This window comes from Vombatus ursinus, unplaced genomic scaffold (genome assembly GCF_900497805.2).
Source record: "Vombatus ursinus unplaced genomic scaffold, bare-nosed wombat genome assembly UNPS02015207.1, whole genome shotgun sequence".
Lineage (NCBI taxonomy): Eukaryota > Metazoa > Chordata > Mammalia > Diprotodontia > Vombatidae > Vombatus > Vombatus ursinus.
The window spans coordinates 2,430-24,432 of NW_020954985.1; the positions used below are offsets into that span (position 1 = coordinate 2,430).

Here is a 22,003-nt window from a genome sequence, read left to right on the forward strand (position 1 = left end):
TGACACTTTCTATATGCAGGATTTCTTGAGCCCACCCACCTAATGAGTATTTTTTAAAAACTGATTTTAGATTTGTTTGTATTTACCTATTCTTATACATCTTGATCATCCTGGCAGAATGTAAGCTCCTTGAATAGCAAGGACTCTTCATTTTTTTTGTATCCCCAGTGTCCAGTGCAATATCTTACAAATACTAAGTGTTTAATAATTATTTAGTGAATTGAATTATACCAAACTGCTTTCTTTATATGGTATCTCATATTGTGTGGCTCACTGAACTATTACCATCAAGTATGTCTCATTTTTCATTCATATTTAATTAATAAGACAATTTACTTTTGTCTATCAATAGTAAAACCCCTTTGAATATACTACCAGTAATATTCCATCTGTGTCATTTTTATCTTTTCAGGTATCCCATGTTGCATGGGAACTTGTGTTCAGCTAAAAAGGATGAACTTTTTTTTTTTGTAAAAGAGGAGGCACAAAGGAAAAAAGAATGTATTTTCATTCAGCAAGTTTTATTTTATGTATTGAAATGTTCTGAATAGAGCCCCAAACATTTGCTGATGAGAAAAAGGGAGAAGGCTGAGAGGCAGAAAGTGGCAAGCATAATGGCCCATCAATGAGGAAGGGGCATGGATGATGATGGCTCCCTGCCATTTCATTGAAGGTCGTCAGTTGTCCAAGGTCTAATACTTAACAATGATCAGACTGAAAAGTATGACCTTCTATCAAGCTCCTAATTAACTTTTCTTATTTCCCTTTGCTCTAACATGAATTTGAGACATTGACTTAAAAATCTTTTCGTATTAAACATTAATCTGTTTAGCTGCAGAATTCCATTGGTCAACTTGGTGATTGAATTACTGAAAGCTTTTATTGATGTCCTGGTAACTCCTTAGAGATACAATAAGGATGCTGGCAAAATGGACCAAAAAGAATCTTCCAGATGGGGTTATATGATTGATCTCACATTTTCAGAACGGTGCGAATGCTGAAATGAGAAATGAAGGTATTAATTCACAATAGAGGCAATCTGTTCTGTAACCAACTAGGCTTCCATGTAGGTAAATACCAACTTGGTCTGCATAGTTTTCCTAATCCCACCCTTTATCATTCATGGACAAACCAGGCCCAGGGCAGGATGTGGGAGGATCAAAATCACACCTCTGTTCCATTTTTTTCTGTCTTGCTATTCTCAGTCTCTCTGCCATCAAATCAGATTTAATTTAATTCCTCTTTTTATTCATGCCCATAATCACCATTGAAAACTATTTATTAAGAGCCTGAGTACATGACATCTTACTAGGCATGAGGGTCAGAGAGTAGTATATGTAGTAACAAGATGACAGGGAGCTTATGGTAGAAGCCATGCTATTATATACCAATAATTCCTTCATAGAAATTCTTGAGTCAATGTGGGAGGTAGAAAAGAAAACTGGTTTATTTAATCCCAAGAGCCTCTTGGGAAGGGGATGTATTGAGTACTTAATTTCAGACTGACATTTCATACACTTTCACTTTCCAATATCCTCCATTGTGAATATCATTGGATACTTTTAGTATAAGCAATTACTATGTCTCAAAAAAAAAGTTACTCATTTTTCAAATTTCCATGTGATATATTGAATTTTACTTGACTTTATTAAGTACCACCATGGAATATACACCATTGTACTCTGGGATTTTTCCCAAATGATATTATATGTAGAAACCCTTAGTGTGGCAGAATTGGTTTTGTTCTTTTCTTCCAATGAGTAATATCAGAGAGTAAATCAGTCCTCCAAAGAACAGGACAAATTAGTTGGTAGGGAGGGGGCTGGGGAGGATCAGTAAGGAAGGCAAATTTTTATTTTTCCTAGACTTTATTTACCTATACTGTAGGCATCACTACATATCCATACATTACTGGGTGAAAAAAAATACTTATGTGTAATATAAGAAAAGGACATATTTGTTCACATTTACCTACTAGCTAAACAATCATATTATTTCAAATCATCTTACTTGTGAATTCAGTCTCCTATATCAGAATTCATTAGTCTTAATATCTACTAGAGCTAAAGTAACCCAAAATCTGAAAATTATAGTACTCCTGCCAAAAGATAGCTCGAATTTCCAATATCCTCTAGAGAGAATTCATAGTTAAAACCAAAGCTGAAGCAAGATAGTCCCAGAAGTGATGACTTGGAATCTTAAAACTTATCACATGATTATAATTCTAAATAGGCCCTTCAACAATTTCATCTAGATTTTCCTTCTTATGTCTAATAATTCCATCCCATTTCCCTCCACTGCTGCCTTGGATTTTTGCCATATGACCTTCAGTAAAATGCCATGAAATTAATTTTTATAACTTTGGACTTTGGAGACCCTGTAGATTACAAGAGCCCAGCTTTACAACTCCCCTTTCCCATGGGGTAACAGGGAAGTTCCATTGTATGTGAACACCACTTTGACCTTCATGTTTGACTCTTACGGACATGCTGCTATGTATATTCTATCTCACCCAGCTCTAGTTATATGACATTCTACTATGTTAATCAAATATACCTGGTTGTCAGTTGACCTATGTTCTAGTCTCAGTTTTGTTAATACTGACATTTTCACCCTGAGTAAGTCTCTTAAAATATCTGAGCCTCATTTCACTCACCTAATTTTGTATACCTTAAGTCTCTCTTTCCCTACTGGCCCCATCCCCACCATTAGATTGTAAATTCTTTAAGAACAGGGACTATGTCATTTCATCTTCATACCTAGCACCTAGGACAGCTAATAAATCTGTGGAAGCATTACTTTCTGAGTCTTTCCTGAAAGACTGGGAACAAAAAACATTCCAAGGTAATATTACCTATACCGCAAATGAAGTTCTTAGAGAAAAGAGTTACCATTAAAAAATACTTAGTCCTAAATTGACCAGAATAGTTTTTAGCACATAGGAGGTGTTTTTGGTTGTTTAGTCATTTCTGTCATGTCTCTTTGTGACCCCATTTAGGGTTTGCTTGGCAAAAGTACTGGAGTGGTTTGCCATTTCCTTCTCCAGCTCATTTTATATATGAGGAACTGAGGCAAACAGGGCTAACTGACTCACCCAGGGTCCCACAGCTAGTAAGTGTCTGAGGCCAGATTTGAACTCAGGAAGGTGGGTCTTTCTGACTTCAGACCCTGCACTCTATGCCCTGCACTACCTAGTTCCAAACAGACCAGCACAGTTCTTAGCACACAGTAGGTGCTTAGTTAATGCTTATTGAATGGAATTGAATGGAACAAAGACCACCAATGGTGTTCACAACATTAATTGACCAATCTTGTATTGAGATCAAGGTTAAACACTTTCATGGTTTCATGGATAATTCAAACTAGTTTTTAATTATCTTTCTATTTCTTGCTACTCCTAATGTCCTTACCTTTGTCCTTACTATGACTTCCAGTTCCTCCATCCCTTAGTTTTATCCCAGGATATCACCTCTATTCTGACTTCACTCTTCTCCCTTCCCAAACTTGACCTCTTGGTGAGCTATGTCAGTTCTATACTATCCTATCCTCTTTTTTTTCTCCCTTTCATTCTATCGACGATCATGTCTTGATAAACCATAATCCTGAATTACTTCTGCCATTTATCTCCTTTGGTCTTATTCACACGTTGCTGAATGGAACTGGAGGGAATCATGAAACCATGCGGATTAGCTCTGTCTCAAAATTATGTTAGCTAAGGGATGGCTAAGTGGCACAGTGGATAGAGCACCAGTCCTGGAATCAGGAGGATCTGAGTTCAAATCCGGCTTCCGACACTTGACACTTACTATCTGTGTGACTCTGGGAAGTCATTTAACCCCCATTGCCTAGCGGAAAAAAAAATTATGTTAGCTAATCTCAAATGGGCCCCCACTATAGCAAAACAATCCCACTACTCATGTCTCATCGACTCCCTATCTTACACACAATCTTTCTGTCTCTCCTCAAGTCTCTCCTGCCACTTCCTCCCTTTTCTCATCCTCTTTTTCTTCATACTTCACTAGAAAAATTGAGACTGTTCTGAGTTTTTCCTCTTCTTTCCTCTTTCTCATATTACTTACCTTTCCAATCTTCTTCTACCTCATATTATCCCTCCCACACACTCTGTGATCCAATGACATTGGCTTCTTTGCACAAGCCCACTCCATCTCCCTCGATTGGGCCATTTTCACTGGCTGTCCCTCATGCCTGGAAAGCTCTCCCTCCTCATCTCTATCTCCTGGCTGCCATGGATTCCTTCAAGTCCCAGCTAAAATCTCACCTTGTATAGGAAGCTTTTCCTGGCCCTCTTCCTTAATTTTAGTGCCTTCCTTCTGCTGATTATCTCCAATTGATCTTGTACATGGTTGTTTGTACATAGTTGCTGTTTGTTTGTACATAGTTGTTGACATAGTATCTCTCCTATTTAACCCCAAGTTTCTTGGAAGGAGATGGTCATTTGCCTTTCTTTATATTCCTAGCATTTGGTCTGGTACCTGACACATAGTAGGTACTCAATCAGTACTTATTTATTGGCTGACTGATTCATTGACACCCTTAGATATCATCTCCCACTATCTCTTCCTTCACTCCAATCTCTCATGATGAGATGGCCCTTCTGATTGCCAAGACCAACCCTCTATATATTACCTTTATCCCCTTCCCATTTTCTCCAGAAACTTGCCTCCATCATCATACCAAATCTTTCTAGTCTTCAATAATGCCCACATTTACATAAAGCTGTATAAAAATATGTCCAGATTTCTACTGAAAAATCCTTACTGTCTCACTAGTTCCTTCCATGCCTGCCAGCTACTACCCTCTCTCTTACTTCTCCTTCTGTGATAAACTCCTTGAAAAAACTAGTTCCAATCAGTGCTTCCTTTCTTCTCTGTCTCTTCTAAACCTCTTCCAATCTGCCTTCCAGCTCCACCATTCAGCTGAAATGGCTCTCTCCAAAGTCACCAAGGATGTATAAATTGCTAAACCTCATAGCTTCTTTAGGATCCTCAACTTTGGTTCCCCCCACCTGCACCATAGCATTTGACACCATTGACCACCTTCTACTCCAAGATCTTCTTTCCTTTCTGGGTTTTTGTGACTCTACTTTCCCTTGGCTCTTTTTACCTGCTTGACTACTCCTTAGTTTAAGAAGTCTGGGGTTCCTGAACTTAAAACAAATATTTTGTAACTGTATTTCAATATATGTTGTTTCCTTTGCAATCCTAAATACTCATTTAGAAAGCATTATTCTGAGAAGGGATCCAGAAGCTTCACCAGGCTGCCATGACACAAAATAGGTTAAGAATTCTTCTTCCATACTCTCTCACTTGTTGATTTCATCAACTCACATGGATTCAATTATGATTTCTATGCAAATTATTCCCAGATCTAGTTCTCTCCCCTGAAATCCAGTTCTCCGTTACTAACTACTTGTTGGACACTCTGAACAAGCTGTCCTTCAGATATCTGAAACTCAACATGTCCAAACAAGAACTAGTTCTGTTTCCTTTCAAGTTGTTACTTCTTCTCCACTTTCTTGTACTGGTTTTTGGTGTTTTGTTTTTTGGAGGTAATTGGGTGAAGTGATTTGCCCTAGGTCACACAGCTAGTAAGTGTCAAAGGCTGGATTTGAATTCAGGTCCTCCTGATTTCAGGGCAAGTACTCTATCCACTACACCACCTAGCTGCCCCTAGCTTTCTTTTACTGTGGAGGGTGCCATCATCCTTCCCACCAGCAAGGTTTATGATCTATACATCAGCCCTGATTCTTCTCTCTCACTACCGCATGTATCTAATGCGTATCAGACCTTATAATTTCTCTCTTTACAACATCTCTTTCACATATCTACTTTTCTATATTTACATAGCCACCTCTCTGATTCAAACCCTCTTCATGTCTCCCCTGGACGATTGCAAAAGCCTTTGAACTGGTCTCTCTGCAGGAAGTACCTCAGCACTCCATTCTGTCATCTATATAGTGTGATTTTTCTTAAACTGTAGGTCTGACCATGCAACTCTCCTACTCAATAAACCTCTTCCTATTCTCTCCAGGTTCAAATATAAAGTTCTTCATTTGACCTTTTAAGTCTCTTCAAAACCTGGCTCCTTTATCTCTTTCTTGTCTTCAACTACTTTCCACATGGGTTTTGAGCTATGAGAGAAATGATCATTAATAACCAATTATGGGGGAAATCTAAGCTCTTTCCCTGTACTATTTTCTTGTTTGAATTCCAATCTCTGAAAGACTTGAACTCTGCCAAAAATTACCCCACCTAGACTATCTCATCTAGGTGAATTCCTGCCCATTGTGTTCTACTCAGGTGTGTGTGTGCGTGTGTGTGTGTGTGTGTGTGTGTGTGTGTGTATAAATTCTTTGACTAAATTGCCCAAGGCTAGGGGTGATTTGGAAGTAAATGAAATGATCAAAGTCATATCCTCTAGTCTCTCATTAGAATAGGTCTACCTCTCATTATAATATTCATTCTCTCTCATTACTTCCTAGCCAATTAGAATCAATTGCCACCCTCAGGACCACCCAATTTTCCAAGAGCATATAAGCATTGAGTGAGTTCCTAGAAAGGTCTCTGGCATTCAAGAGTGTCACTGACCCCTTTTATTAATAATATGTTAGCATTATTAATAAACTGATTAATTACCCAGAAGTTATGTCTCTCAAACTTTTTACATGTCACAGCTAGACTTATGGACAGACTATTCTTTGAACAGGACACTAATCTCCCATCTCCATGCCTTTACAATGGCTATTCCAGATATCTGGGCTATTCTCCTGTCCAGTCTCCAACTTTTAGAATCTCTGTCTTCATTCAAGACTCAATTGAAGTCTCTCCTCTTCCAGGAGGCTTTTCTTGGTCTTGTCAGCAGCTGGTGCCAGCCCCTTAGGTCAGTGCCCGGCATAAAGTAGGTACTTAACAAATATTTCTGACTAGCTGATATCCCTTTGACATGCTCTCCCATCATCTCTTCCTTCACTCTGGTAACCGATCATGAGTTGGCCCTTTAAATATGTTGAATTTATATATGTTTTCTCCCTCATTGAAATGTAACCTCCTTGAAGGCAGGAACTGTCATTGGTTTTTCTTGGCATCTCTAGCACTTAGAGCAATGCCTGTCACATAGTGCGTGCTTAATAAATGCTCAGTGATTGATTGATTCTGCTTCATAGAAGGATAGCACTGGAGTTGGAAGGGACCTCAGCTGCTATCTAGTCCATCCCCTTCATTGGACACAAGAGGAAACTGAGGCCCAGGGAGTTCAAGACTCAAGGTCAACAAAAAAGAGAGTAATTGGGTTGGGATTTGAACCCAGCATCCAAAGTGATTCTTACTCCAAAGTCAGTGGAGGTTCCCAAGCCTCCTTCTACTGTACCACAATTTCATTTTACTTGCAATTTCTAAACAACTCATGATTGTGAGTCCTTTTTTTCCTTTAAAGAACACTAAAAGGCCCTGACTACTGAAGAGAGCTATGGTTGGGCTCTAATATAGGAGGGTAAGGAAGGTTATCTAGCTATCAATTATTTCCTTTTGTAAAGTCTAAAATATCTTGTTAAGACAATTAGTTTTTGGAGCAGCTAGATGTTACAGTGGACAGAACATGAGGTCTGGAGTCAGAAAGACCTGAGTTCAAATCCATCCTTAGAAACTTCCTAGTTGTGTGACCCTGGGTAAGTCACTTAACCCTCTTTGCCTTAATTTCATCATCAGTCAAATTAGCTTGGGAAAGAAATGACAAACCAGTCTAGTATCTTTGCCAAGAAAACCCCAAATGGGGTCACAAAGAGTCAGATAAGACTGAAAATGACTGCCCAACAACAAAGTTAGTTTGGTGAAGGGCTTTGCACCATCTGCCTGAATCCCTTGACTAATGGGCTATCCCTATAAAAATAAAAGCCAATTCATGAGGCTGCTACTTCCCAAATTTCTCAGCAGAAAAATGGAAGGACATAACAAATCAAAATCTTACCTCTCTCCTGAGTGCAGCATATCAAATCCTTCATTAATCTTATCAAAAGTAGAAACATATGTTATTAACGCATACAAGTTTAAATTTCTTGGCTATAACAGCAGAGACTAGCTTGGAGACATTATCTTTGCTTTTAAAACCTGAAAGATGCAAACAGAACACCATTATTTCATTCAGATAAGCAATGAGCACGAGGATGTAAAAGTTAGAGCTCGTGAAACTGGTTTTTCATTTTCATTCCATAACAAAGGTGAACTGATGCCTTCAAGCTCCCTCGAGGTGATAGAACTTTTTTTTTTTGAGAGAAAATCAGTTTCTTTTGGGGAGTTTACATACTAAAAATTGCACATGCACAAAGCCAGGAAATGGATTATTAGATTAAAGCAATGAAGACAGCTGTAGAGTGTTTTGGCCTGAATGTCTAACACAAGGTCTACTTATGAGAGGGTTGCACACAGTAGGCATCCACCTCACAGAGTGTCTTAGATAAGAAACTGAGGGTCGTAAGGCAGAGGTTTGGTTTTCCTGACTGCTGCCCATTAAAGGCAAGGGCTACACCAGAGAAACTTTGATCTGAAAAGTGAATGTCTTCCTAGTAAGATTATCCCTTTAGAATGGAATTTGGATTTTGAGACTCTACCCTAAACAGGAGTAGGGAACCTGTGGCCTTGAGGCCACATGTAGATATCTAGATCCTCAAGTGCGGCCCTCTGACTGAATTCAGTTAGTAGCAGTATGACCCTGGGTGAGTCACTTAACCCCTGTTCTCATCTGTCTAATGAGCTGGAGAAGGAAATGGCAAACCACTCCAGTTTCTTTGCCAAACGGGATCACAAAGAGTCAGACCAGACTGAAATGAGTGACCAACAACATCAAAGTTAGTTTGGATTCAGTCAAAGGGCCACACTTGAGGATCTAGATATCTACATGTGGCCTCAAGGCCACAGGTTCCCCACCCCTTCCCTAAAAGGTAGTGATTTCAAATGCCTCATCAGGAACAGAGTAGACGTAATTATGGCTGATAAGAATGTGGCTGCCTGGTGTCTTGCAAATCTGACAGAAATGGAATTAAGATAAAAAAGATGGAGGAGTGAGAAAGGGCCTGCATATATCTGTCAGACTGGGTGCTATAGAGAGAAGTTACTTGAAGATTCTTTTCTAGCTCACTAGCCTATTGTGTGTAGGCTTTCCATATGGAAGAAAAATGGCCACTGAGACCTTGGAAGTCCACAGAAAACAAAATGCAGTGAAAGAGGCCTTAAATTTCTATACATATGAAGGACTTATTTCTGAAATATATAGGCAAGTGAGTCTATAAAAATAAGAGCCATTCCCCAATTGAGAGATGGTCAAAGGATATGAATAGGCAGTTTTCAGAAGAAATCAAAGCTATGAATAGTTACATGACAAAAATGTTCTTAATCACAATTGATTAGAGAAAGGGAAATTAAAACAATCCATACCAATCAGACTGGCTAACATGACAGAAAAGGAAAATGATAAATGCTGGAGGGGATGTGGAAAAATTGGTACACTAATGCACTACTGGTAGAGTTGCGGACTGGTCCAACCATTCTAGAGAACAATTTCGAACTATGTCCAAGAGCTATAAAATTGTATTTACCTTTTGACCTAGTAATACCACTACTAGGGCTGTATCCTAAAGACATTAAAGAAAAAGGAAAGGGACATATTTTTACAAAAATATTTATAGCAGCTCTTTTTGTGTTGGCAAAGAATTGAAACTTGATGGAATACCCATCAATTGGGGAATGACTCAACAAGCTGTGGTTTATAATTTGTGATGGAATACTGTTGTGCTATAAGAAATGACAGGCAGGATGGTTTCAGAAAAACCTGTGAAGTCTTATATGAACTGATGCAAAGTGAAATGAACATACCCAGGAGAACATTGTACATAGTAACAGTGATGTTGTAAAGATCAACTGTGAAAGACTTAGCTACTCAGATCAAGACAATGTTATCTCCCTTTTAAGAATGTGAACTTTATTTTTCTTGGTTAGGACAGGTATCATTTTTCCCTTTCCTTATAGCACTAGCATTTAATATAATGCCTGGCACATAAGTGCTTTAAAAGCACTTACTAGCTGACTCATTAAGGCAGTTTGAAATGTAACCTGAGAACAGTAACTGGCACACAGTAGGTGCTTCATAAATGTTTGTTGAATTGACTTGAACCTCAGTGAGTCTCCATAATTATGTCAACATCTCAGTCACTTAGAAATGATTGACCTAGCCAGAGGAAAAAAATAAACAAAAACAAACAAACAAACAAACAAGAAAAACTCCACAACTCTAATTATTAGCAGTATTTTAAAAACCATACTTCTTGTTGTGAAAAGTCACCTGCTTGAGTTTTTAACAGACATTCTCTTCTCATGACAAACTACATACCTCCAAAAGTAGCTCCTTTCCAGGTGCGTCCAGTCAAAAGCATCATAGGATTGAAAGAAAGTTTTTGGCCACTAGGAGGGCACCCACAATGACACAAACTCCATAAGCCTTTTGCTGACTTGAAGGGCAGCTTTCTTGGATGAAACACACACACAAACACACATATGTCATAAATAAGAGAAAAACAAAAGCTATTCTATGATTGTCATTATCCATAGTATTGTAATAAAGAGCTACAAAACAATTATCCAACTACTTTGTAAGTTGCTTCATTATATACACACTAACCTCAAAAGGTTTCAAAAAAAGAAAATCTAAAGTCACCTTAGTACCATTTGACTTCTTTGATTTCTTATCTTTTCATTAATATGTTTTCCAAATAATGGCTGAAACTCATAATGGCTTTTAGGCTGCTGCTCCCCTATAATAACACATCACACTAACATAGTACTTCTTTCCTTTCATGACCTTCTTAGAGAGGTAATTCAAGTAATCTCCATCTTATAAATAAGGAAACTGCGATGCAGAGAAGTTAAGGGGTTTGTCCATGGCTACTCAACTGGTTATTATTATTATTGTTGCTATTGGCAATAATATAATTATGTTATATAATGCTATATATAATTGGATCGGCACAATATCTCTGTGGAGTACATGCTATTACTATCCCCACTTTACAGATGAAGCAACTGAGGCTGAGAGAGGTTAAGTGATTTGCCCAGGGTCACACAGCTGAGTGAGTTTCTGAGAAAGGATTTGAAGTCAGTTCTCCTGACTTGTGTCCAGTACTTAACTCATTGCATTACCTAGCTGCCCCTGTATAAGAAGAGAGATTCAAGCCCCGGCCTTCTTACTCTAAAATCCTCCAAGATTCTAAAGACCAAATTCTATAGTCTCTTTGAGGATTGAGACTATTTAATTTTTGTTAATGTATTTCAAGTGCCCATCACAGTAACTAATAAAAAGGAAATGTGTAATAAATGCTTGCTTTCTTGCTTGCTTGACCAAGATTCTGTACAGTTCACTTGCAAGCAATATAAGAACAATTTTCTTCTACCCCAAATATGCTATTCTGTGTGTATTTTATCTAGCTCTGTAAGAGGCAGCATAGTTGATAGAATATATTTTCCCTGCCTCAAAGGCGGGCATATTAAGATAATCGAGCAAGGAATGACTGAATTATGGGTACTCAGAGGAGCTCCTGGAACAACAGTGAATTGATTCTATTCTGTTTCTTACTTCGGTTTTATTGACCCATGCAATGAGTAGCATAATTCATTATTAAATGTTTCTTGACTTTAAAATTTTGTATCCTGGTTATATTCGTTTTTTAAACAATGGTTTATAGGATAAGGATAAGATAATTTAAATTACATCCTGGCATTGGGAAGACTTGAGTTAAAATCCAATATCAGATACTGACTAGGTGTCTGACCCTGGTCAAGTCACTTAACTCTCCTCAGCCTCAGGTTTTTCATTTGTAAAATGGGGATAATAATAGCCCTTGCCTCTCTTGGTTGTTGCAAGGATAAAATGAGGTAATATTTGTAAAAAGTCTTGTAAACCTTAAAACATTATGTAAATGCTAGCTGTTATTCTAACTCTAGTTCAACTTGCCAGGAAACTATTCTTCCAGCTTAGCAATCAACAGATTGGCAGGAGGCTTGGAGCACTTTACGAATTTTATGTATGCTCTGCATTTTTGAGCCTTTAAAGAAATTTTTCAGAGAAAGGAAGTCAAGTGAAATTGGTACTTTTGCTCTAGACTAAAGCTCTTAAGAGCCCATCTCATTAATTTCAAGTAGATAGGTTGCTTCATAGTAGGACTGTTTGGGGTTTACTTCCTGAGGTGAGATAGAAAGTGGGGACCTCAATGGAAGATCACATCCTGTTCTGTCCAGTGGGTGGACACAAGTGTGGTCAATTCTACTCACTTCCTCCAAAGAGAGACAGGGTAGAAAAGCGCTCCTCACCCCAACTGCCTTCCCCAGTGCTCTCTTTTGGGCACCTCGTGTAAAATCCTTTATCGATTTTAAAGTGTTTACTCTTATTATAGGAGAAAGAGGGCATTTCTAATCATGACTTAAGATTCCTGATGATCCTGCTCTGCTCTCAGGAGATGAAGAACTTATGGAAGAGAGAGTCATCAGGTCCTCAAGTGAATCTGTGATCTCACTGGTTTGGGTGTTTCATTCAATGATGTGGATTTTGATCCTCACTGCCCCCACCCCCAATCCCTGTTTATCTTGTATCCTGAGGGTGACCCTTATCCATGTCTGCCCACAAGCCCATAACAAGAGTTCAAGCCAATGTTCTGCAGGTTTTCCTCCCTCTCTCGGGACATACCAGTGTAATACTTGGGTTCTCCAATAGTCATTCCATGGTCTCCCCACATGACCAGCTAGTATTTTTTCCTGCATCTATACTTCCTTGATGATATCTTTTACTTTAGTTCTTCTTTAGAGTTCTTTATTTAGGATATATTGCTGTCTGCTCATGACCACTATGAGCTTTCCCATTGACTTTTCGGGGAAACTTGTTTAATTTTTCAACAGTTTTCCATCACCCCCATCCATGTAAAATATTCTTATTAAAAAAGATGAGTTTTGTTTCTGGGAGAAGTTTGCAGTTATTAACGAAGAAAACTGTGCTTTACTATTGTTATTGATATCACTAATAGTGTTTATTAATAATAATGCATATTAATAATAATAATAAATGCCATATCTTGCTTAAACAAAATCTAGATCTGCCATTGTAGCCAGGTGGGGAGTTGCATGGTAAATAAGCTTCTTGTGCCAGTATTCATCAGTAACTGTTCTGCATTTCATAGTCTTAGAAAATTACCTGGGGTCCAAGATGTTGTTAATTGCCCAGGATCTCATATTCAGTATTTATCAGAGACAAAACTTGAACCAGTGTCAACATGACTCTGAGGCCAACCTCTATCCATTCTCCTTTCTTGCCCCCCTCACATTTATACAGTACTTGAAGGCTTACTTAAAACATTCCTCAAAATGATAGGTCATACAAGTATCATTATTCCCATTTTACAGATGAGCTCATTGAGCCTCAGAGACAGAACTTTCCCATGGTGACACAGCTAGTAAACATCAGAGCTGAGATTTGAACCCAGGTTTCCTGACTTTAAGTCTAAAGATCTTTGTACTACATTTGCGAGTGCAATTCTTTCAAATCTTTGGGTCTCCTAGACCAGCACTCTTTCCAGTGCATAATGAAGAATTATGAAGCTTAATTCTTCATGAGATTAATCTAATACTACAACTCCCCAGCCCTGGGTATAACTGAAAAAGAATGTCAGAAATGAAAAACATTGCTTGGACTAAGGTATTGTCCGTATACTCAGCAGGCAAACTCCAAAAGACACAGATGATTTTATCATTTGTTCCTTGGGTTTGCACTAATGCCCTGGCCTTAGTTCATGGGTGGAGAAATCTCAGAGTATTATGAAATACTTACCATTGTATCCAGACAGCCAATAACTTCAAATGAAAAATCAACACCATCCTCGGTCATTTCAACCAGAACATCTTGGATGGGTTTCTTGTAGTTCTGAGGGTCAATGCACTCAGTAGCACCTAACTCTTCGGCCTTTGCAAATTTGTCCTTGTTAATGTTCACCCCAATGATCCGGGAAGCTCCAGCTGACTTGCAGCCCATGATCACTGACAAGCCAACACCTCCCAGGCCAAAGACAACACATGTAGAGCCAGGAGTGACCTGTGTGGTCAGAGAACATGAGAGCTTAGATTTACTCACCCCTGAGTAGTGTACTTCTACAATCTTTGTCATGCTTAAGTCAATCTAAAATTCCCATGAATGATTTAGTAAGTTTTTGCTGTACAGAGAGCTAACAACAAAAGCCTCAAGGATTCAATAGATCATTTAACCTCTCTGAGCCTTGTTTTCTTCATGTGTAAAACAAAAGGGTTGAATTCCACTTTCTCCAAGGTATTTTAAAGCTCAAAAAAATTTAATCAGGAAGGAAGTGTCTGCTACTCAACTCCAGGGTTACTTGGTTTTAGCTATTTTATGCAGGAAGCAGAGAATTGTAAGAGACTGTGAGAAGTGACCGAAGATGTCATTGAAGGAATGTGAAAAAATTGCAGTGATGCTCCCACAAAATCAACGTGTCTTATGGCTTACTTCAAGGATCTATGATTTCATTATTAGGGGTCATTTCCCATACTGGTGCCAAGTAACAATGTTGTCAAGCCTTTTTGTATTGTCTTCATGACCTTCTGGGCCTGAAAAATTCATCAACCTACAGCCAACCCGATGATAAACATTTCCAAGCTTAGTTAGGATGGACTTCCAAGGAGAAATAAGTGACCTAGGCAACTAGGTGATGTAGTGGATAGAACACTTGACTTGGAGTGAGCAAAACCTGAGTTCAAATCCTGGCTTAGACACTTACCAGTTGTGAGACCCTGAGCAAGTCACTTAATCTTTTTCAGTCTAAGTTTCTTCATCTCCAAAATGAGGATAATAATAGCACCTAATTCATAGTGTTGTTGTGAGGATTTTATTGAGATAACATCTCTATCTACCTATACCTTTCTACCTCTCTGCCTATCTTACCTATCTACTACCTACGTACCTACCTACTTATCTATCTATCTATCTAATTGTCTGTCTGTCTGTCTGTCTTCCTGTCTATGTTAGTACTCTGTCCATTTTGCCATCTATTTGCTTACATGCTTTACATATGGGGATATTGAGGCCCAGAGAGATGAGGTGACTTGCTCAAAGCTACATCATCAATTATATTTGAACTTCTGATTCCAGAGCATTTTCTCATTAGACAAGAGGCAGCTTTGAAATTCTGCCCCAACCAATTGAAATATAATTGGGAAATATTTAATAAAATAAATAAAAATGAGATACAATAGAACATTACTTTGTGGTTTTCTCAGTCACCATGAGAATCTGTTTCTATGTGAATTTCACAACACACCATTCGACCAACCAGCTTGAGATCTTTTTGACTTACTTATTTTTTTTGTTTCACTTATATCAATCATTAATAATGTATTATATAACATGTTGCAATTTTATCAATTTCACAATTGGCAATCATCTGCCTTGAAACATGATGACTGTAATCTTGATTCTGTGTTATGTAACCAGTCGTTTTCTATGCTTCTATTGCACAAAGAGGCACACTAAAGCTATTCATAATTAGCCATGTCATTTGGAAGTGAAAATATGACAACAAAATGCTGGTTACAGGCTCATCCTCATATATTATTAACTTTTTTATTCCCCCCAATTCGAATTCTACATAGTCAGTTCAAAAGCAGTAGCACTGTATCTATGTTCTATCAAATCCACTGAGGAAAAGATATTTGTGAATGTGACTTAGAATCACAGAAGTTCAAATATTATAAGCAGGAGTGTTCTGGTAAATGTTTAGCAACTGACTTTCTGGGAAAGGGAAGGACACAGGACATGCTTTTGAAGTTTAATTTGCCTTCTTAATATTTTCCCCATCACTTTCCTAAGTCTAGAAGCCAATAAAACAATAAACCAAGTACTGATTTGTAAGTCAATTTTTGAGGTCTAAATGCTCACACTGAAAATTTTAAGCTGGCTTCAGCATACCCCTAGTTATAATCTATGATGATAAGAAAGAAGAATATTGTTCTCAGGTTGTAGGACCAGTTTAATCATTAACTAGCTCCCACTGTCCCTTTCTCAAATTCTCATCCAAAAAGGGTACCATACTGATCCTCTCCTCTTCCCTCACTCCATTCTGGTACTTGACTGTCAGTACTCCTCATCTTTTTCCACTGATGAAATGGATTGAATGTGGAACTTGAAATCAGGAAGACCTGAGTTCAAATACTATCTTATTTGGTAGCCCTTTGAACCTAGGCAAGTCACTTAACCTCTCTCAGCCTCAGTTTTCTCATCTGTGAAATGGGGAGGATAATAATTGCGTAGAACTGTTGTGAGGATCAAATGAAATAAGATAAACCTTGAAGTGCTATATAAATGCCAATCATAATAATGATGACAACACCAATTATAATTACTATACCAAAGCTTTGGGGCAAAGAGTAGCTTTTCTTCACAAAAATGTTGTGGACCCTCAAATTAGTCCAATCTCCTCATTTAGTGAGGTGGAGGCTATGTGTTGTAGAGAAAAAAGTGCAAATGTACAATCTGTAGACGTTATTTTAAATTTCAGCTCTGCCTTTACTACCTCTGTGACCTTTGAGAAGTAACTTATTTCCTGGTGCCTCAGTTGCTTCATCTGTGAAATAGAAAAACTGGACTAGATCATTTCTAGGGTTCTTCATAGCTTTTGATCCACAATCCTGTCTAAAAAGATAACCCAGTTGATAGTAGTGTCATAGGCTCCAGAACTGAAAAGGATCCAAGAGGTCATTATTTACTGGTGAAAATGGTCCGATTGTCCAGCCCCAACCCCAGTCCCAGAATCTGCCTGGTATCCACCACCATCCAGTTACAAAATGGCGGGCTTTAGGAAAGGGTGTGGATGTATAGTGAGAAGGAGCTGGCTAGTATTTGAGAGAGGCCTGAGGACTCTTTAGAGTATTAGGTGGTTTGGTTGTAGATAGAGGTGCCAGAACTATCCCCATTGTGGAAGGTAAATGGATTGCCACAGGGGACTTATCCACTGACCCTCTCCTGAACAACACAATGGCTATACAGAGGGAAGCACAGAGACAACAAATTGCACTATTAGAATGGCTTTAGCTGCCATCAAACAAACATATGGGGTGGGGTGGGATTTCCCAGTCACTCCAGGTAGGATGTGGTCTGCCGCAGAAGCAATCCCTAACCTGAGAGAGGAGGCAGTCAGTCCATAGCTGGGCCTCCCTGGTGTTATGATTAGAACCTGACACACAGCTGGTACATTGCTATAGACAGAGTCACCTAAAGGGGCAACTTCTGTAAGCTCTTTTTATATCAAGGAATCACTGTTCAGCAGATGATACCACTCTGATGGCAGAAGATGAAGAAAAATCAAGAAACCTCTTGATGAGGGTGAAAGAGGAGAGTATAAAAGCTGGCTTGGAGCTTAACATTAAAAAACCAAAAAAAAAAAAAACCCCAAAAAACTAAGATCTTGGCAACTGGTCCCATCACTTCCTGGTAAATAGAGGGAGAAGAAGGAGATATAATGTCAGATTTTATCTTTTGGGACTCCAAGATCACTGCAGATGGTGACTGTAGGCATGAAATTGAAAATAAAATGCTTGTTCCTTAGAAAGCTCCTATTGAAAATCTGGATAGCATACTAAAAAGGAGAGACATCACCTTGCCAACAAAGGTCCATATAGTCATGACTTAATGACTAAATAACAGCAACAGATGAGTCAGGGGAAGAGAGAAATTTGGTGGAAACCAATGCCTGGTGATAAACAGGCCACAGCCAAGATAGTGGGACAGGGGACTATAGAGCATTATGGATCATTTCACCTATAGGCTAATGGGAAAGGATGTAACGACTTATAAGGAGTCATGTGGGCTGGTGGGGAGGAGAACCTTAGACTCTGGCCTGTATTGGTGTCCTTCATGGTCTTCAATGTTTACAGGCAATATCTAACATTGGATGAGAATAGATTGAGGTGCTCTGACTCCAGGCTCATTGTTCCTATTGACCTATTCGATTTTCTTGTACTTGGTCTTCAACCTTGGCCAACACCTACATGGTAAAAAGAACCAGTCCCAGATGGCACCAGGAAGGCAGTCCTGCATTTTGTGGAGACTTTTGTTTTTGTGTGTATTTTTTCTCCCAGGTACTTTGTGCAAGAACCAGCAACACTAGGTGCTTTCCTGGCCTGGCTAAAGTAACAGCAGCAGTAGCAGCAGCTACGGGAGCTAATTTCAGCCACAGATGGATCTGTTACTCGGCTCCAGAGGCACTTGCTGAGTGGGTCTGCAGTGCCTTCCAAACTCTGAATCTCAGCATGAAAGTGCAGACCACAGTCTGGCTCTAACCAGAGTCTGCTGTGGGTTACAGTGAATCTTGTGCCAGACCACTAATTCTTTCACCATCCATCTTATCCATGCCTCAGGTGGTAGAACTCTGATCTGGATAATGGGGTGCTGGGATTAGGTGGTGAATTGTCACGTGGGGAAAATAACTTTTATGGGTAGAACCCCAGCCTGAACGAGATGCAGCTATGCTGAAACTAATAGATTCAGAGATTGCCCATCTATCCTTTTCAGACTCTTGCTGGAATTGAGCCGAGTTTTGGGTTGGAATTGCTGGAATTGAGTTAGGGTTAATTTTCCTGCTTCCTTAGTCTTCACCTCTTATTTTTCTCCTCTGTTCTTTATCTGAAATCTCCTGTATTGCAAACTGGTGTCAGAAGTTGGGGATGAACATTGCACTCCAGAAATTAATTTTTTAGAGAAAGAAAGGGAATGGAGGGGCAGGGTGGAGGAAAGTGCTTTGAAGAGGGGTAAGTAGGAATCTACTCAATCTGGTGGTGGCCAGATGCCTAGGAAATGTAGGTTATGAGAGTTCAGTGGTTGAGAGAGCTTACCTTTCACTCCCCCTGCCCCCAGGATCTCAAGCAATGGATTGCTATGGGCCTTCAACTGTAGCATAAAACACCACCCTGTGGGTTGCCCAGAGAGGCCACATTGAGCCTGTCCCTGTTAGTAGACTTTTTCAATCTCACCTTGGAAGGAACAATAAAGTTTGTTAAAGCTATGTCTTTGGTAGGATTTTTATCTGGACTCCTTGCTCTATGACCATCTAGTTCAATTTTTACTTTTTTTTTTCTTATAGATAAATTTAGACCCAAAGAACGACTTACGTAAAGTTACATAATTTATATAATTTAAGTATCAGAGCCAGGATTCAAACTTATGGTGTCAGTTGCCAAATCCAATGCTCTTTGCACTAGCCTACCATGTTTCCTTGTAAGAAAATATTTCCTTTTTGGCTACTGGTCCAAGTGTCAATCCTTTGGTTACGCATCTTGTACCTTGTAGGCTGATCTATTGAGTGAAATAGATTGAAGCATACCCTCTTTCTCACCTTGGCAACTTTTACTGCAGAACCATAACTGGTGGAAAATCCACAGCCAACCAGGCAAACTTTTCCCAGAGGAGCGGATGAATCAATCTTTGCAAGGGAGATTTCATCGACCACTGTGTGGTACTCAGTGAACATGCTTGTGCCAAGGAAATGATGAATAGGCTTCCCTTGGCAGGTAAATCTGGTTGTACCATCTGGCAAGGTGCCTCTAGTGGCACTTAGGCTAATCAAGGAAAGACACACACACACAGCCATGAAACATAGGCATTAACACAAATACAATTCCAGTGCTACCCCAAGGGAAAATAGTAATAGTCGAAACCTACTCATTTTCAGAGCAAAGGTTGCCATTTGGGTGCTTACAAATTTTGCATTCCCTGCAGCATGGAGTAAAGAATGGGATGACTTTGTCACCTATGGGGAGAAGAGAAAGTATTGTTAAAATTCTAGAATTACAAGATTTTAGAATTTGACGTTCATCTTGTCCAAGCCCCATTTTATAGAAGAGGAAACTGGGTCCCAGTGATAGGAAACCAAATTATATCTTTTTTTTGTTTTTTTGTTTTTTTCTTTTTTGGTGAGGCAATTGGGGTTAGATGACTTGCTCAGGGTCACACAGGTAGTTAAGTGTCATGGGTCTGAGGCTGGATTAGAACTGAGGTCCTCCTGACTCCAAGGCTGGAGCTTAAACAACTGCGCCACCTAGCTGCCGCTATGCCTCACTTTTTGAGGCATGTAATTTCTGCATCCATTATCCAACCCTCTAAGGCAATGGGGCAATGGGGAAATTGAGCCTTAGTGAGGTAGAGTCATTTATTTGAAGTTCCTAGCTAGAAAGTTGCAAAAATATGATTTAAACCTAGGTCTTCTGATATCTATCTAGAACTCTTTCTACTGCCTCCTCATATACATAAAGAAAGACAGAATCTATGGGTAGCAGCACACTACCTTTGACATGAAACATTTCCACATCTCCCAAGCTGCTAGTATCTCTCTGCTTCTGTGTATTTTCGTATATGTTGTGTTCCGTGCATATAAGCTCCTTGAGGACAGGGATTATTTTGCCTTTGTCTTTGTATTCTCAAACCCTAGTATAGTACCTGGTACATAATAGTTGCTTAATAAATGTTTTTAGATTGATCAGAGGCATACAGTGGAAAGGGCACTGGCTCTGGGGTCAGAGGTTCAAATTCTACCTCAGATATTTACTATTTGTGGGACCTTGGACACATTGCTTAACTTCCCTGGTCCTCATCTTTCTCATCTGTGGAGTTGGTTGGCTTAAAAGGATTCTGAGGCCCCATCCAGCTCTAAGTCTCTGATCCTGGGATTGACTGACTGATTGCATTGTCTGCAAGGTAAGACTCATGGGAAATGGATACTGGTTGGTCACTATCGTGTTGGTCTCTGTGATTGATCTGTCATGGGCAACTGGTCCAGCAGAGAAGTACAAAATTCCTCATGTGAATTTTAGCACATGGATCTTAGGATGGATAGGGCTCTACAATTCTGCCAGATGTTAGGCAGATGTGGTATTTCATGTTGGTTTGGGGCACATGAGAAATGAAACGTTTTCAGTGCAAGAAAAAGCAAGAAAAAAGTTTTTCTCCCTGTGTTAATGCTTATATTAATATTATATCAATATTATCTTTTATTGGATATCTTTACTTCTTTCTTTTTTGTTTTTGTTATTTATTTATTTTTTGGTAAGGCAATCAGGGTTAAGTGACTTGCCCAGGGTCACACAGCTAGTAAGTGTCAGGGCCAAATTTGAACTCAAGTCCTCCTGACTCCAGGGCTGGTGTTACATCCACTGTGCCACCTAGCTGCTCCCCACTAACATCCTTGTCATGGAAATATTTTTTAAATGGGGATAATAATGGTACTGATGTGATGCTTGCTTTATATATATTCATTTACGTGTTGTCTCCCCCAGTAGTTGTAAGCTCCTTCAGGGCAGAAACTGTGTTTTGCCTCTTTTTGTATCTCCAGCACTTAGCACAGTGTCTGACACACAGTAGGCACTTAATATTTATTGAATTGAATTAATAGCTAATATTCATATAGCACTTCAAGTGCTTTACATGTATTACATTATTGGATTCTCACAACAACCCTGTGCTGTAGGTGCTATTATTATTGCTGTTTTACAGATTAGGAAACTGAGTTGGAGAGTGGTTATGTAACTTGCCCAGGATCACACAGTCAGTAAATGTCTGAGGCAGAATTTGAACTTAGGTCTTCCTGACTCCAGTCCAAAGAAAAATCAAACATTTCAGAATGTAAGAATTTGAAGCATGGTTAAAATTTATATTATGGATTTTTCTGTAGAGTTTCATTATCTGTCATTTTTTTCTCTGTTCTCCACTATCAAGGACAGTGATTGGTTATTCAATTAAAATGTGAATAAGCAGATATATTGTAACTGGCAGTTATTTTTACCTTTCATCTTCAAAGAACTTTAACCATGTCCATCAATATTCAGTCATTTCTTTCTCATTCAGAGCATATGCTTGTGGTTGGGGATGATGCAGCCCTCACTGTGAAGCTGGAAGCTGC

The 22,003-nt window shown here is 39.0% G+C and overlaps 1 protein-coding gene across 1 annotated transcript in view; it reads right to left on the reverse strand.

Annotated features, from left to right (window-relative positions):
• Positions 1–500: 500 nt before the first annotated feature.
• Positions 501–22,003, reverse strand: part of LOC114031667 (alcohol dehydrogenase E chain-like) — a gene marked incomplete at its 5' end in the record, with an annotated part of 30,429 nt that continues 8,926 nt past the window's right edge. Inside the window, 8 exon segments of the mRNA XM_027846819.1 lie at positions 501–997; positions 7,984–8,063; positions 8,065–8,123; positions 10,399–10,474; positions 10,476–10,532; positions 13,879–14,139; positions 19,433–19,667; positions 19,771–19,858. Of these exon segments, the coding sequence (XP_027702620.1) occupies positions 973–997; positions 7,984–8,063; positions 8,065–8,123; positions 10,399–10,474; positions 10,476–10,532; positions 13,879–14,139; positions 19,433–19,667; positions 19,771–19,858 (881 nt within the window).